The sequence below is a fragment of the Gigantopelta aegis genome, chromosome 5 (assembly GCF_016097555.1).
Source record: "Gigantopelta aegis isolate Gae_Host chromosome 5, Gae_host_genome, whole genome shotgun sequence".
NCBI lineage: Eukaryota > Metazoa > Mollusca > Gastropoda > Neomphalida > Peltospiridae > Gigantopelta > Gigantopelta aegis.
The window spans coordinates 6,441,337-6,456,983 of NC_054703.1; the positions used below are offsets into that span (position 1 = coordinate 6,441,337).

A 15,647-nucleotide genomic window follows, 5' to 3' on the forward strand; every position below is an offset into this window, starting at 1 on the left:
CTTTGACATGTAATAGCAGTCTCCATAATGGTACACGGCTGCGAATCTTTGATATGTAATAGTAGTCTCCATAATGGTACACGGGCTCCGAATCTTTGACATGTAATAGCAGTCTCCATAATGGTACACGGGCTGCGAATCTTTGACATGTAATAGCAGTCTCCATAATGGTACACGGGCTGCGAATCTTTGACATGTAATAGTAGTCTCCATAATGGTACACGGGCTGCGAATCTTTGACATGTAATAGTAGTGTCCATAATGGTACACGGGCTGCGAATCTTTGATATGTAATAGTAGTCTCCATAATGGTACACGGGCTGCGAATCTTTGACATGTAATAGTAGTCTCCATAATGGTACACGGGCTGCGAATCTTTGACATGTAATAGTAGTCTCCATAATGGTACACCGGCTGCGAATCTTTGACATGTAATAGCAGTCTCCATAATGGTACACGGGCTGCGAATCTTTGACATGTAATAGTAGTCTCCATAATGGTACACGGGCTGCGAATCTTTGACATGTAATAGCAGTCTCCATAATGGTACACGGCTGCGAATCTTTGACATGTAATAGTAGTCTCCATAATGGTACACGGGCTTCGAATCTTTGACATGTAATAGTAGTCTCCAAAATAGTACACAGGCTAGCACTATCTTTGATTTATAATAGTAATCTCTAAAAATAGTACACGGGATGGGACTGTCTTTGATTTGTAATAGTAATATCTAAAATAGTACACGGGATGGGACTGTCTTTGATTTGTAATAGTAATCTCCAAAATAGTACACAGGCTGGGACTGTCTTTGATATGTAATAGTAGTTTTCATAATAGTACACAGGCTGGGACTGTCTTTGATATGTAATAGCAATGAGGCTGGCTGGGGTTAAGGCTGCTTCTACTCGACAACCAGGGGGAGTCGCACTGTTGGCACATTTATAGGTAGTCCATAACGATCGCTGCTCAAATAAAAGTAAGATGAGCTGGTCCCACCTTAGATCTTCCAAACATATTAGTTGATTATGAATTAAAAAAACAAAAAAACAACAACCCAATACCTTCCTGATATACAAGGGAATGAAACAAATTAACAGGGAAAAGAGAGCGTTTACAGTCGTATCATGTCAGAATTAACAGGGAAAAGAGAGCCTTTACAGTCGTAACAAGTCAGAATTAACAGGGAAAAGAGAGCGTTTACAGTCATAACAAGTCAAAATTAACAGGGAAAAGAGAGCCTTTACAGTCGTAACAAGTCAGAATTAACAGGGAAAAGAGAGTGTTTACAGTCGTAACAAGTCAAAATTAACAGGGAAAAGAGAGCCTTTACAGTCGTAACAAGTCAAAATTAACAGGGAAAAGAGAGCGTTTACAGTCATAACAAGTCAAAATTAACAGGGAAAAGAGAGCGTTTACAGTCGTAACAAGTCGAAATTAACAGGGATAAGAGAGCCTTTACAGTCGTAACAAGTCGAAATTAACAGGGATAAGAGAGCGTTTACAGTCGTAACAAGTCAAAATTAACAGGGAAAAGAGAGCGTTTACAGTCGTAACAAGTCGAAATTAACAGGGATAAGAGAGCGTTTACAGTCGTAACAAGTCAAAATTAACAGGGATAAGAGAGCGTTTACAGTCGTAACAAGTCGAAATTAACAGGGATAAGAGAGCCTTTACAGTCGTAACAAGTCAGAATTAACAGGGAAAAGAGAGCGTTTACAGTCGTAACAAGTCAAAATTAACAGGGAAAAGAGAGCCTTTACAGTCGTAACAAGTCAAAATTAACAGGGAAAAGAGAGCGTTTACAGTCATAACAAGTCAAAATTAACAGGGAAAAGAGAGCCTTTACAGTCGTAACAAGTCAGAATTAACAGGGATAAGAGAGTGTTTAAAGTCGTAACAAGTCAAAATTAACAGGGATAAGAGAGTGTTTAAAGTCGTAACAAGTCGAAATTAACAGGGATAAGAGAGCCTTTACAGTCGTAACAAGTCGAAATTAACAGGGATAAGAGAGCGTTTACAGTCGTAACAAGTCAAAATTAACAGGGATAAGAGAGCGTTTACAGTCGTAACAAGTCGAAATTAACAGGGATAAGAGAGCCTTTACAGTCGTAACAAGTCAGAATTAACAGGGAAAAGAGAGCGTTTACAGTCATAACAAGTCAAAATTAACAGGGAAAAGAGAGCCTTTACAGTCGTAACAAGTCAGAATTAACAGGGATAAGAGAGTGTTTAAAGTCGTAACAAGTCAAAATTAACAGGGATAAGAGAGTGTTTAAAGTCGTAACAAGTCGAAATTAACAGGGATAAGAGAGCCTTTACAGTCGTAACAAGTCGAAATTAACAGGGATAAGAGAGCGTTTACAGTCGTAACAAGTCAAAATTAACAGGGATAAGAGAGCGTTTACAGTCGTAACAAGTCGAAATTAACAGGGATAAGAGAGCCTTTACAGTCGTAACAAGTCAGAATTAACAGGGAAAAGAGAGCGTTTACAGTCGTAACAAGTCAAAATTAACAGGGAAAAGAGAGCCTTTACAGTCGTAACAAGTCAAAATTAACAGGGAAAAGAGAGCGTTTACAGTCGTAACAAGTCAAAATTAACAGGGAAAAGAGAGCCTTTACAGTCGTAACAAGTCAGAATTAACAGGGAAAAGAGAGCGTTTACAGTCGTAACAAGTCAAAATTAACAGGGAAAAGAGAGCCTTTATAGTCGTAACAAGTCAAAATTAACAGGGAAAAGAGAGCGTTTACAGTCATAACAAGTCGAAATTAACAGGGATAAGAGAACCTTTACAGTCGTAACAAGTCAAAATTCCAAGTCATAGATTGTTTCATTTATCCATTTACTGGTTCTGTTTCAGTACTTCTGTTCATCCAAAAACTTGGGAGACAAGACAGTTTTCATTCCGGGTTGGTTTCAGAGAGGCTGATAAAGAAACAAGATGTTGTGAATCAGATCAAAACCTTGAAGGTACTCTGTCTTAAAAGAGAAAAAAATGTCTAGGAGTGATGATAGATATGTCGAACGTGAGGTCTCTTCAAAACATTGTCAAAACATCCATCATCTGGAAGAACAAACGTCAGCATCTTCTTGGGAGAAGCCTTTCCAATGTGGGATGTGCTTAAAGTGTTTCTCTTACAAGTGTCGAATTAAGCAGCATATGAGGATCCACATTGGTGAACGACCATATCAGTGTGAGGTGTGCAGAAAGTGTTTTCTTGAGAAAAGACACTTGAAAAAGCATATATTAATTCACATTGGAGTTAAGAATTTCAAATGTGATGTGTATGCAAAATCATTCCTACATAGTTCCCTCTTGAATGCACATACGGGTGTTATGCCTTTGAAGTGTGAGGTGTGTGCAAAGCGTTTATCACAAACACAATCCTTAAAAAGCAACACGGTGCTTCATACTTGTCTTAGGCCACTCAAATGTGAAGTATGTGCAAAATATTTCTCACAAAATGTTGACTTAAAACGACATATGTTAGTTCACACTGGTGTTAAGAATTTCAAATGTGAGGTATGTGCAAAACTTTTCACACACAATACCGACTTGAAACGACACATGTTGATTCACACAGGTGTTAAGAATTTCAAATGTAAGGTATGTGCAAAATGTTTCTCACTAAATGCAATCTTGAAACAACATATGTTAGTTCACACAGGTGTTAGGAATTTCAAATGTGAGGTATGTGTAAAATGTTTCTCACAAATTACCCACTTGAAACAACATATGTTGGTTCATACTGGTGTTAAAAATTTCAAATGTGAGGTATGTGCAAAATGTTTCTCACGAAATGGCCACTTGCAAGAACATATGAACATTCACAATGGTGTGAAGAATTTCAGATGTGAGGTATGTGCAAAATGTTTCTCACTAAATACAATCTTAAAACATCATATGTTAGTTCACACTTCTGTTAAGAATTTCAAATGTGAGGTATGTGCAAAATGTTTCTCACAAAATAGTGACTTGCAACGACACATGTTGGTTCATACTGGTGTTAAGAAATTCAAATGTGAGATATGTGCAAAATGTTTCTCACAAAATAGCGACTTGAAACGACATATATTGGTTCACACTGTTGTTAAGAATTTCAGATGTGAAGTATGTGCAAAATGTTTCTCAAACAATGACAAATTGAAACAACATATGGACATTCACAATGGTGTTAAGAATTTCAAATGTGAGGTATGTGCAAAATGTTTCTCACAAAATAGCCACTTGAAACAACATATGTTGGTTCACACTGGTGTAAAGAATTTTAAATGTGAAGTATGTGCAAAGTGTTTCTCACAAAATAACACCTTGAAACAACATATGTTGGTTCACACTGGTGTTAAGAATTTCAGATGTGAGGTATGTGCAAAATGTTTCTCAAGCAATGGCAAATTGAAACGACATATGGACATCCACACTGGTGTTAAGAGTTTCAAGTGTGAGGTATGTGCGAAATGTTTCTCACAAAATGCCACCTTGAAACAACATATGTTAGTTCATACAGGTGTTAAGAGTTTCAAATGTGAGATATGTGCAAAATGTTTCCCAAGGAATACCAACTTGAAACAACATATGAAGATTCACACTGGTGATAAGAATTTCAAATATTTTGGTTCACGCTATTATTAAGAGTTAAATGTGTGTGCTAAATAGCAGGTTAATCATCATATGTTTGTTCACATAGGTAATAAACAGTTCTAGTGTGACATGTGCCCAAAATGTTTCTCTCATGGTTATTAGCTAAAGCAACATATCTGTTAATTCATTTATATATATATATATATATATATATATATATATATATATATATATATATATATATATATATATTGATCAAAATAAGAAACTTCCGATAACTTTGCTTGAACATAACTTGATGAAAACAAACCGGGGGAATAATTGTTATATATGCGTTTAAAGAGTGTTCCATGATGCATCGTTTGGTGCAAAAATCATGGCCATAGGTTAACAGAAACTGGGAGAAATTTTGACCAAGTGTGGTATGGGTTTTAAAAAAAACCCCACTTAATAACGGCCTATGACCACCTCTTGAATTGACCACTGCAGTGCATCGCAGGCGCATAGAATTGACTAAAGTGTTGATTTCTGCCTGTGAAATATTGTTCCATTCCTGAATGAGCGCTTGACGAAGTTCGTTGACGTTCGCGGGTGGGTTGAGACGACGCCTCAATCGTCTGTCCAGACTATCCCAGACATGCTCGATGGGGTTGAGATCAGGACTTTTAGCGGGCCAGTCATCAATGAAATCAATGTTATTTGTCCTAAGAAAATGTACAGTGGCTCTAGCTGTATGAGAGGTGGCATTATCATGCTGAAAAATCGAGATGTTGGCGTTGTTATGGAACAGAGGAATGACGCGATGAGCGAGAATGCCATCGCGGTAACGTTGAGCATTTAAATTGCCATCAATGACGACTAGTGGTGAACGATAACCATGGGCAATGGCTGCCCAGACCATGACAAACCCCCACCCCCGAAACGATCTCGTTCAAGAACACAACAGTCAGCATAGCGTTCATTTCTCCTACGGTAGACGCGCACCCTGCCATCACCACGTTGTAAAGAAAATCTGGATTCGTCCGAAAAAAGAACGGTATTCCAGCGTCGCCGTATCCAACGAGTGTGTACACGTGCCCAATTAAGACGATTTAGACGATGACGTTGCGTTAAAACGCATCCGACGTAAGGACGTCGTGCATGTAAACCGTTCTCCCGCAGACGATTACGAACAGTTTGCCCACTGATTCGGTTATTATGAAGCCCAGGTGTGTTAGCAGCAGTAGCAGTGGCAGTTTGGAATCGATTGCGCAAATGCGTGTTCATGATATAGCGGTCTTGACCACGCGTTGTAACACGCGGACGTCCACGACGTGGCAAGTCGTTGGTGCTTCCTGTCGTTCGAAATCTTACGCGAAGATTTCCTATCGCTCAACTAGAACTCGCATCATGCCTTGCAACGTCTTCTGTCGACATGCCAGCATCAAGCATGCCAATCGCCCGTTCGCGTAAATTATTGGGTATTCTTGGCATACTAAAAATGCTACAATGTAAAAAACGTTAATTTTTTTACACATTTTGAAGCGTTTTCGTTCACTTTGACCGAATACTACACGGGACATGTCGAACCATGCATGCACGTGCAAATTGGATTTCACGTTGTCGACGATTAACAGTGCAAAAATAATTGATAAAATTCATGAATCCTGATAATACAGCTCAAGGCTAATACTACCTATATAATTTCATTACACAATGAATTCTTTAACACAACAAATACTATATGTACAAATCGGAAGGTTCTTTTTTTGTTCAGTATATATATATTGTTGGGTTTTTTGTATAATGTGTGGGGCTGGTGAGTGGGATAGATGGATGGTGTGTGTGGGTGGGACTGTCGTATAGTGTGATGTACTGACTTAAAACCACTAAAATACATGTGTATATATATATATATATATTGAGGGATTAAAACGAAATTTATATATTGAAACACGTAGCTGCAAAAATATTTAGTCACAGTACCAGCTAATTGTTATTTGATATTTTTAACATTTTCAAATGTGACGTGTTTTCAAGAGGTTTATGAGAAAATGCGAACTTAAACACAGTTCTTTGTGGTTATGAGATTGTCAAATGTGTCTATACAATGTCATAGATATGGTACGAGCTGAAACAGGTTATGTTGGTTATAACAGTGTAAAATATTTGAAATGTGATGTGTCTGCCAAATGATTTTGGACAGTATAATTTTAGACAAAATACTAGTTTCTGCTGTTTATAAATTTTTCAAATGTGATGTGTCTATACAATGTCATAGATATGGTGCGAGCTAAAACATAGTTTATGTTGGCTATAACAGTGTAAGATTTTAAAGTGTGATGTGTCTGCAAAGGATTTTAGTCACAGTCCAAGTTTAGACATAGTCCTAGTTTATGCTGTTCATAAAAATTTCAAGTATGATGTATCTACCAAATTATTTCAGACACAGTATAACTAGTTTATGTTGGTTGATATTAACATTAATATTTCAGGTTCCCCTACTTTGTTGAAGTATATATATATATATGTATATATATATATATATATATATATATATATATATATATATATATACACACACACACACACGTGTATTTATGTGTGCCTCTCTGTGTGTGTGTGTGTGTGTGTGTGTGTGTGTGTGTGTGTGTGTGTGTCCGTCTGTGTGTGTGTGTTAATATATACTTAAGGGATTAAAAAGAAATTTAGATATTGAAATGTGATGCCTGCAAAACTAGTCTCTCTCTCTCTCTCTCTCTCTCTCTCTCTCTCTCTCTCTCTCTCTCTCTCTCTCTCTCTCTCTCTCTCTCTATTTTGACTGCTGGTTATAAGATTTTCAAGTGTCATGTATCTACCAAATGATTTCAGACAGTATAAGTTTAGATATAGTCCTAGTAGATGCTGGTTATGAGGTTTTGAAGTGTGATTCTTCAGACTATTTTAATGTCATTTTATGCTGTTACTAAGATTTACAAATATGAGCTGTGGATTTGTATACAAATTATTTTTGAATTAAATCTTGTCAAGCATATTTTCTGATGATATTGTAAGTTTCTAATCTGACCATAAAGACTTCTCTTCTTTTTGTAATCTTTGTGTGTATGAAAAGTATATTTCAATAAATAACTGATTTAAATATAATCACTTTTTGGTTTTCATTTCGAGACCAGTTTAGAAGGGTGAGCAATTTAAATAAGTATTTCTGAAAGCGGACCATTTGCTTCAGCGGGGGGGGGGGGTTGCAATCTTATTCAAATAGGGTTTAGATTTATCAGTTCTAAAAACTTGTAAAGCTAATAATGGAAGCATTCTAAGTTTACTGTGCCAAATGTGAGATAAATCAGTAGTTAATATAGTCAGTGTATATGCGCCTGCTGATCCAGTAACAAGAGGTGTGTTTGTTACAAGTATTTCGTGACGGACCATGATCAACGACCCGTGACGAGCGCATTTTTTGTGGCGACTTTAATTGTATAGATGATGTACACAGTTACCGGACTGGAGCATAGGTCTCAGCGATAAGGGGCACCTTTGGGGTTACACAATTTAACACAGTCTGTCGGAATTATGAACTGCACGACTCGTACCGATACCTGAACCCAGACGGACACTCCTACACGCATTACAGCCGAACACACAAAACCTACTCGCGCACTGACAAGATGTTTATTTCGGACAATACCTGAAATCAACGGGGCTGATACTGTGTGGTTTCACGGATCACCGACTCGTTTGGACCGACTGCAAGCTAGACGTGAACGATAGGGGACCAGGACTTTTGGTTTTAAAGGCATATTGTCACAGACCACAGACAAAGTATTACATGAACAAAACATATTTGATTTGTCCCTAAATGTACTTTATTCAACCATCTTCATAACCACCATACTCCATTTATTAAACCGGCCTCGGTGGCGTCGTGGTTAGGCCATCGGTCTACAGGCTGGTAGGTACTGGGTTCGGATCCCAGTCGAGGCATGGGATTTTTAATCCAGATACCGACTCAAAACCCTGAGTGAGTGCTCCGCAAGGTTCAGAGGGTAGGTGTAAACCACTTGCACCGACAAGTGATCCATAATTTGTTCAACAAAGACCATGGTTTGTGCTATTCTGCCTGTGGGAAGCGCAAATAAAAGATTCCTTGCTGCTAATCGGAAAGAGTAGCCCACGTAGTGGCGACAGCGGGTTTCCTCTCAAAAACTGTGTGGACCGTAATCATATGTCTGACGCCATATAACCGTAAATAAAATGTATTGAGTGTGTCGTTAAATAAAACATTTCTTTCTTTCCATTTATAACTGTATTTTGTAGAAATAATTGAATTATGGCAATGGTCTATAATTCAAAACCTAAAATTGCCGAGAGGGTTGACATGGATTTCATTCCATCATGGTTCAGTTAAAGTGATGCGATAGCTAGATTTGGTTTCTAACAATTAATGTAATTTTTAGTTATTACCCATTTTAAAATTATATTTTTAGAGCAATAATTTCCTTAAATCCGTGACAGTATGCCTTTACATTCATTATTGTGAAGCGATATGTGAAATTTGAATAGTAACTGGCGATACAGTACTGAACAACATGCTAACTGTTAAACCGAGTCAGTCTCGAGGAACGTACCATATATTAGAAATATTAACCCTTATCCTGTCGCATTATTTTTGCCAAATTTAAAGCATTTTATCCTTTTATACATTTCTAGTAATGTTATTAAAATCTGTGGACATTTCAGCATGAAATTATACACATTATATACCATAATGATCCACCTACGTAAAGGTAGCATTTTGTAGACGGTTATTTTATTTACGTTACTGTGACGGTACATGCTCTTAATTTCTTTCGCCTGTGGCGATATTAATTGTTTTAGAAGGCCGTGTGCAGTTCCAAATTGCACTTAAGCCCAGATGGACAACTTGTTACGTGATACCTTTGCGCGACGGTCATCGAGCTGCTTCTAATACACACCCAGCCAGATGCGGAGGCCATGTGGCCAGTAGTTATGTAATACCTCCGCGCGACCATGGAATCTCTAGCGAACTGGCGACATTAAGTCTGACGATCTGAGAAAACAAATACCGCTTGGTCGCGGTGGAAATAGCACTTGTAGGGATTCGGTGCCGCGATGTACCCCCAGGCGATATTCGCTGTCTCTGAGAGTTTTGAATAAATAGCTAGGATTTTAGAGATATCGAGGAGAGACATTTGGTGGTATCCAGGGGAACGGTCGTCGTCCACTGAACGATCTATATTAGTTCAGACGGGACTTTGGTAAATATATATTTTCTGCTCTGTGTATAACCTTGATGTGATTGATGTGACTTTAAATATTTTAATACTGTATTATACCAATATTATATAGACGGTGCTGCCGGTCATCTGACGCAGTAATCTGTAGGCTCACCGATCTGATATATATATATATAAAGCTTAGCCAGTCATCCTAGAGGACCTAGGTAAACTGTAGGTTATTGTCTTTATTGTGATAGGTACCAGTATTAATTCTGTATTACAAGGTTATTGAATGAGTAGTTAGGGTTAATTAAAAATTAACCAGTTAGGAATAGTGTTGTAATTCCTTTATTAATTAAGTTCCCATGGAAGCGTTTCTCCATTATCGCACGTGTGTGTGTTAGCGTTTCTCAATTATCACACGTGTGGGTGTTGTGACACGGTGAAGTGATTAGCATATTGTGTAAACTAGACACCTAGAGATTAACTAATTAAGTGATCAGTTCTGGGTTGTTATTATTGTTGTTATTAATTAACTACTGCGGCAGTACATTTGTCAGCGTAGGTTAATACAGATTCCAAAGTGTATTGTGTTTTTGTTGTGTTTTCTAGTGAACTAAACGTGCTATAATAATATATACTTTATATAAGATCTTATCTCTGATCATACCTAGACGAGCCACATTAGGGTATACCCGCCCGTTACAGAGAGATCTAATAGATATACAGTTAGGAGAGATATTTGGACAATCGTGTTTTATTCAGTAACGGGTGTTATAGAATCCCCGTGACAGGAGTAGAAAATTGAGGCGCTCGTCCCGGATCTGAAACGGGACACGCATATTTAAAAAAGTATTGTTTGTAAATGGGGGCTTTATAAATTATTTTTACAAATTTACTAGAAGTAGCAACGTTGTTCACTAGAAAATTAATTAATAATAAGTGCGTCATATCTAAACATGGATAAGAATTTGTTGGATAGGCCTACGCTCAGTGTAGTGGAGATTAAGCGAGCACGTAAGGCCGAGTTAGTTGAAATCGCGGGTAAGCGAGAAATTGATTTAACATCAGCTAAAACCTTAGGAGATATAAGGACAATTATTATCCAGGAAGTTTTTGGTGATAGTCCTGTTATGGAAGACAGTGAGATTGTTCCAGAGATAGAGATAAATGAGTTAAGTGTGGAACAACAATTAGCTTTTAAAAAGCTTGAGTACGAAAGAGAAGAACGTGCATTAGATAGAGAGAGAGAGGGAGAGAGAGAGAGAGAGAGAGAGAGAGAGAGAGAGAGAGAGAGAGAGAGAGAGAGAGAGAGAGAGAGAGAGAGAAGAGAGAGAGAGAGAGTGAGAGAGAGAAAGAAGAAGAGAGAGAGAAGAAGATAGAGAGAGGGAGAGAGGGAGAGAGAAAGAGAAGAGAGGGATAGAGAGAAAGAAAATAGAGATAGAGAAGATAGAGAGAGGGATAGAGAGAGAGATAAAGAGAAGAGAGATAGAGAAGATAGACATGGAGAAAGAGAAGAGAGGGGGGAGAGAGAGAGAGAGATAGAGAGAGAGAGAGAGAGAGAGAGAGAGAGAGAGAGAGAGAGAGAGAGAGAAAGAGAAGAGAGGGATAGAGAATTCCAGTTAGAAAAATTAAACGTGGAACATGAGTTAACGTTGAATACTGAAGAAGTTAGACGAGAGGCAGGAAATGGTTTTAACATGTCGGAGGCTTATAGATCAGTGCCTGTATTTGATGACCAGGAGGTAGATGTGTTCTTTCAACTTTTTGAACGGGCCGCTAAGCAGCTAAATTGGCCGCAGTCTAAGTGGACATTGTTAGCCGTGTTTAAGTTTAAGGGGAAGGCTAGTGTACCTTATAATTCAATGAGTGATGAGCGAGCAAGTCAGTACGACCTAGTTAAGGCGGCAGTGTTGAGGGCGTATGAATTTCCACCTGAGGATTATCGTTTACGGTATAGCGAGTTGAGAAAAACGCAAGTGGTCGGTTAAGTGAGGTCAGCTCCGTTAGCAAGAGAGTTAATGGTTAGTCCCTTGGCAGAGAAAGTAAACCCGTATGTGTCCACTGGTATGGTTTGTGATGTGAAACAAGAATTGAGTCCTAAGGCAATATCAATCTATCGAGATACAGGCTGTAGTCAGTCGCTGATCACGTCGGAGTGTTTAGCTGGTATTAAGAATTCAGATACAGGACGTAGTTTGGCCTTAACCTCGGTTACTGGAGAAAAAATGGTTGTCCGGTTACGTAACGTTTTCTTGTGTTCGAAGTTTGTGACGGGACCAGTCATTATGGGTGTTGTGAAGGACTTGCCTGTTGAAAACATAGGAGTTTTGTTGGGAAATGATTTGACTAGTCAGTGTTGTCAGCCGAAATGTGACGTCAAGACTGCAGAGAGAAAATTGGCCAACGGCTAGATTCTAGCAGACTTGAGGCCCCAGCGAGCAAAGTTGACTACGTTGAAACAAGACAATGTTTCCATTTGTCAGAACCTTCCAACGGTTACCAATACCTTAAGCCAAGATGTGCGCTTGGAACCCAACGCTACACCGATTCGAAAGCATGCCTATCGGAGAAAACCTGGAAAACGTGCGACACTGAAAAAGAAAGAAACGAAGTTCCAGTGGTCAGGTGAATGCGAGAAGTCATTCAACCGTCTCAAGCAGATGCGCTACTCGTCTCCCGTGATGGCAGCACCTGACTACCGAATGCCGTTCAAGCTAGCTGTGGATGACAGTGACGTGGGAGCTGGAGCCGTGCTGTTCCAGGAAGACGAAAATGGACTGGACCATCCTGTAAGTTTCTTCTCCAAAAAGTTTGACAAACACCAGGTGAACTATTCCACTATAGAGAAGGAAGCTTTGGCCATGGTACAAGCTCTGAAGCATTTTCAGATCTACGTGAAATCGGCAGTGCATCAAGTGGTGGTCTTTACTGATCATAATCCGATTACCTTCATTCACAGAATGAAAGCCACCAACCAGAGAGTTTTGAGATGGAGTCTTCTTCTGCAGGAATACCCAATTACCATTGAACATATCAAGGGCACATCCAATGTAATCGCTGATGCCCTGTCCCGAAGTTGAACGTTATGATAATGTGTTGACATTCTTGATTTCTGTTTTGTTTATATATATTTTATTTGTATACCAGGGACTCAGAGACTCAGTGTGATTACTGGTAGTCACCTTATTATTACATGTGTTATAAATGCCCGGATGCGTCGGTTAACGCACGTTTGTTTTAATGTAGTATATTTCCCTATTCCTAGAGTAGAGGAAATATCCTTTTTGAGGTGTGGGGGGGGGGGGGGGGGGGGGGGAGGGGGGTGTGTGACGGTACATTCTCTTAATTTCTTTCGCCTGTGGCGATATTAATTGTTTTAGAAGGCCGTGTGCAGTTCCAAATTGCACTTAAGCCCAGATGGACAACTTGTTACGTGATACCTTTGCGCGACGGTCATCGAGCTGTTTTTAATACACACCCAGCCAGCTGCGGAGGCCATGTGGCCAGTAGTTACGTAATACCTCCGCGCGACCATGGAATCTCTAGTGAACTGGCGACATTAAGTCTGACGATCTGAGAAGAAGAAAAAATACCGCTTGGTCGCGGTGGAAATAGCACTTGTAGGGATTCGGTGCCGCGATGTACCCACAGGCGATATTCGCTGTCTCTGAGAGTTTTGAATAAATAACTAGGATTTTAGAGATATCGAGGAGAGACATTTGGTGGTATCCAGGGGAACGGTCGTCGTCCACTGAATGATCTATATTAGTTCAGACGGGACTTTGGTAAATATATATTTTCTGCTCTGTGTATAACCTTGATGTGATTGATGTGACTTTAAATATTTTAATACTGTATTATACCAATATTATATAGACGGTGCTGCCGGTCATCTGACGCAGTAATCTGTAGGCTCACCGTTCTGATATATATATATATATATATATATATATATATATATATATATATATATATATATATATATATATATATATATAAAGCTTAGCCAGTCATCCTAGAGGACCTAGGTAAACTGTAGGTTATTGTCTTTATTGTGATAGGTACCAGTATTAATTCTGTATTACAAGGTTATTGAATGAGTAGTTAGGGTTAATTAAAAATTAACCAGTTAGGAATAGTGTTGTAATTCCTTTATTAATTAAGTTCCCCTGGAAGCGTTTCTCCATTATCGCACGTGTGTTTGTTAGCGTTTCTCAATTATCACACGTGTGGGTGTTGTGTCACGGTGAAGTGATTAGCATATTGTGTAAACTAGACACCTAGAGATTAACTAATTAAGTGATCAGTTCTGGGTTGTTATTATTGTTGTTATTAATTAACTACTGCGGCAGTACATTTGTCAGCATAGGTTAATACAGATTCCAAAGTGTATTGTGTTTTTCTTGTGTTTTCTAGTGAACTAAACGTGCTATAATAATATATACTTTATATAAGATCTTATCTCTGGTCATACCTAGACGAGCCACATTAGGGTATAACCGCCCGTTACAGAGAGATCTAATAGATATACAGTTAGGAGAGATATTTGGACAATCGTGTTTTATTCAGTTACGGGTGTTATAGAATCCCCGTGACAGTTACCATGGCAACAGCTGCAAATTTCAATATACGCTTCTGTAATTACTAATTACGATACCTTTAATTAAGGATTAATATTTTTCTTTTAATTTAAGTCTATGATGTGATTTATTAACCATACTGCTTGATTTAAAGAAAACATTAAGTAGTCAGCAAATGTTTATCTGAAAAATAGGGTCAAATGCACATTCTACCATCAACGGTTGTTGGTTTTTTGGGTTTTTTTTTTATAAATTATGAAAATAACGTCCAGCATTAACTAGTATACATTTCTAGTAATATTATTAAAATCAGTTGACATTTCAACACGAAATTACATACACATATACTAAGATTATCCACCTATGTAATGATAACATTTTGTAGGCAGTTATTGGCAATGACATGATGCGGAATGCCAATGGAACTTTGGGGGAGGTTTGGAGGGGATCGTAAAAAAAAATTAAATTATAACTGTCGCAAAATATAGGGGTGAGGGCGGCCCCTGCCCTCCTAGATCCGCCTCTGGTTAAAACGGACTGGAGCTTAATGCATACAAGAAATAGTTTGTTAAATGGTGTATATCTAGTAAACGATGGTCGCATATGGACATAGACTGTGTATGGAGTGACAGCACTGTAATAACACATTACAAGAACGAGTTACTGTAGGTAATTAAGTCACTGAAGTCTGGATAATGTACATAAGTTTTTGAACAGGAACTTACTATGTGTAATGTTGTTATATAAATTTTCTTAAACACAGGTTGGTGAGAACATCATGTGTCATTTTTGTTAACAATTTCAAGACATACGACTGGCTGCTCTTAGGTGATGACCAGCTCGCCAATGCCATACGTCCAATAAATATAAAAACCCAGCGCGGTGGAAATCGATTACACTGTGACGTATAGTTAACCTGATAATAATATGTCTCTGACGTGTAAGTTAGCTACAAGTGCAACGGCTGTAAATAATTTTCAGTCGAAAAAGATGTAAAAATTTCCTTAAAACATGGTTTTGTAGGATATGTAAGGAATAAAATAATACATTCGTGTTCGCTAGATACCATTTATGTCACAATTCGTTGTTTAAAAGCGTATCAAACTCGCTTTCGCCCGTTAGATACATTTTAAAACAACTCGTTGTGAGATAAATGGTATCTAACGGCCACTCATGCATTATCCTCTATGTAATTGCATTTAATAGTTGACATATTTGTGTAAAGCCACAAAATAAGACCATTTTAATACAAAACAACAAGAAGTTA

At 38.3% G+C, this 15,647-nt stretch overlaps 1 protein-coding gene across 1 annotated transcript in view; it reads left to right on the forward strand.

Moving 5' to 3' along the window:
* The window catches only part of LOC121373690 (zinc finger protein 665-like), a 12,712-nt gene extending 7,979 nt beyond the window's left edge, over window positions 1–4,733 (forward strand). Inside the window, exon 2 of the mRNA XM_041500418.1 lies at window positions 2,860–4,733. Within this exon, the coding sequence (XP_041356352.1) occupies window positions 2,995–4,632 (1,638 nt within the window). The 5' untranslated portion in view covers window positions 2,860–2,994 and the 3' untranslated portion in view covers window positions 4,633–4,733. The remainder of the gene's footprint in view (window positions 1–2,859) is intronic.
* The last annotated feature ends 10,914 nt before the right edge of the window (window positions 4,734–15,647 follow it).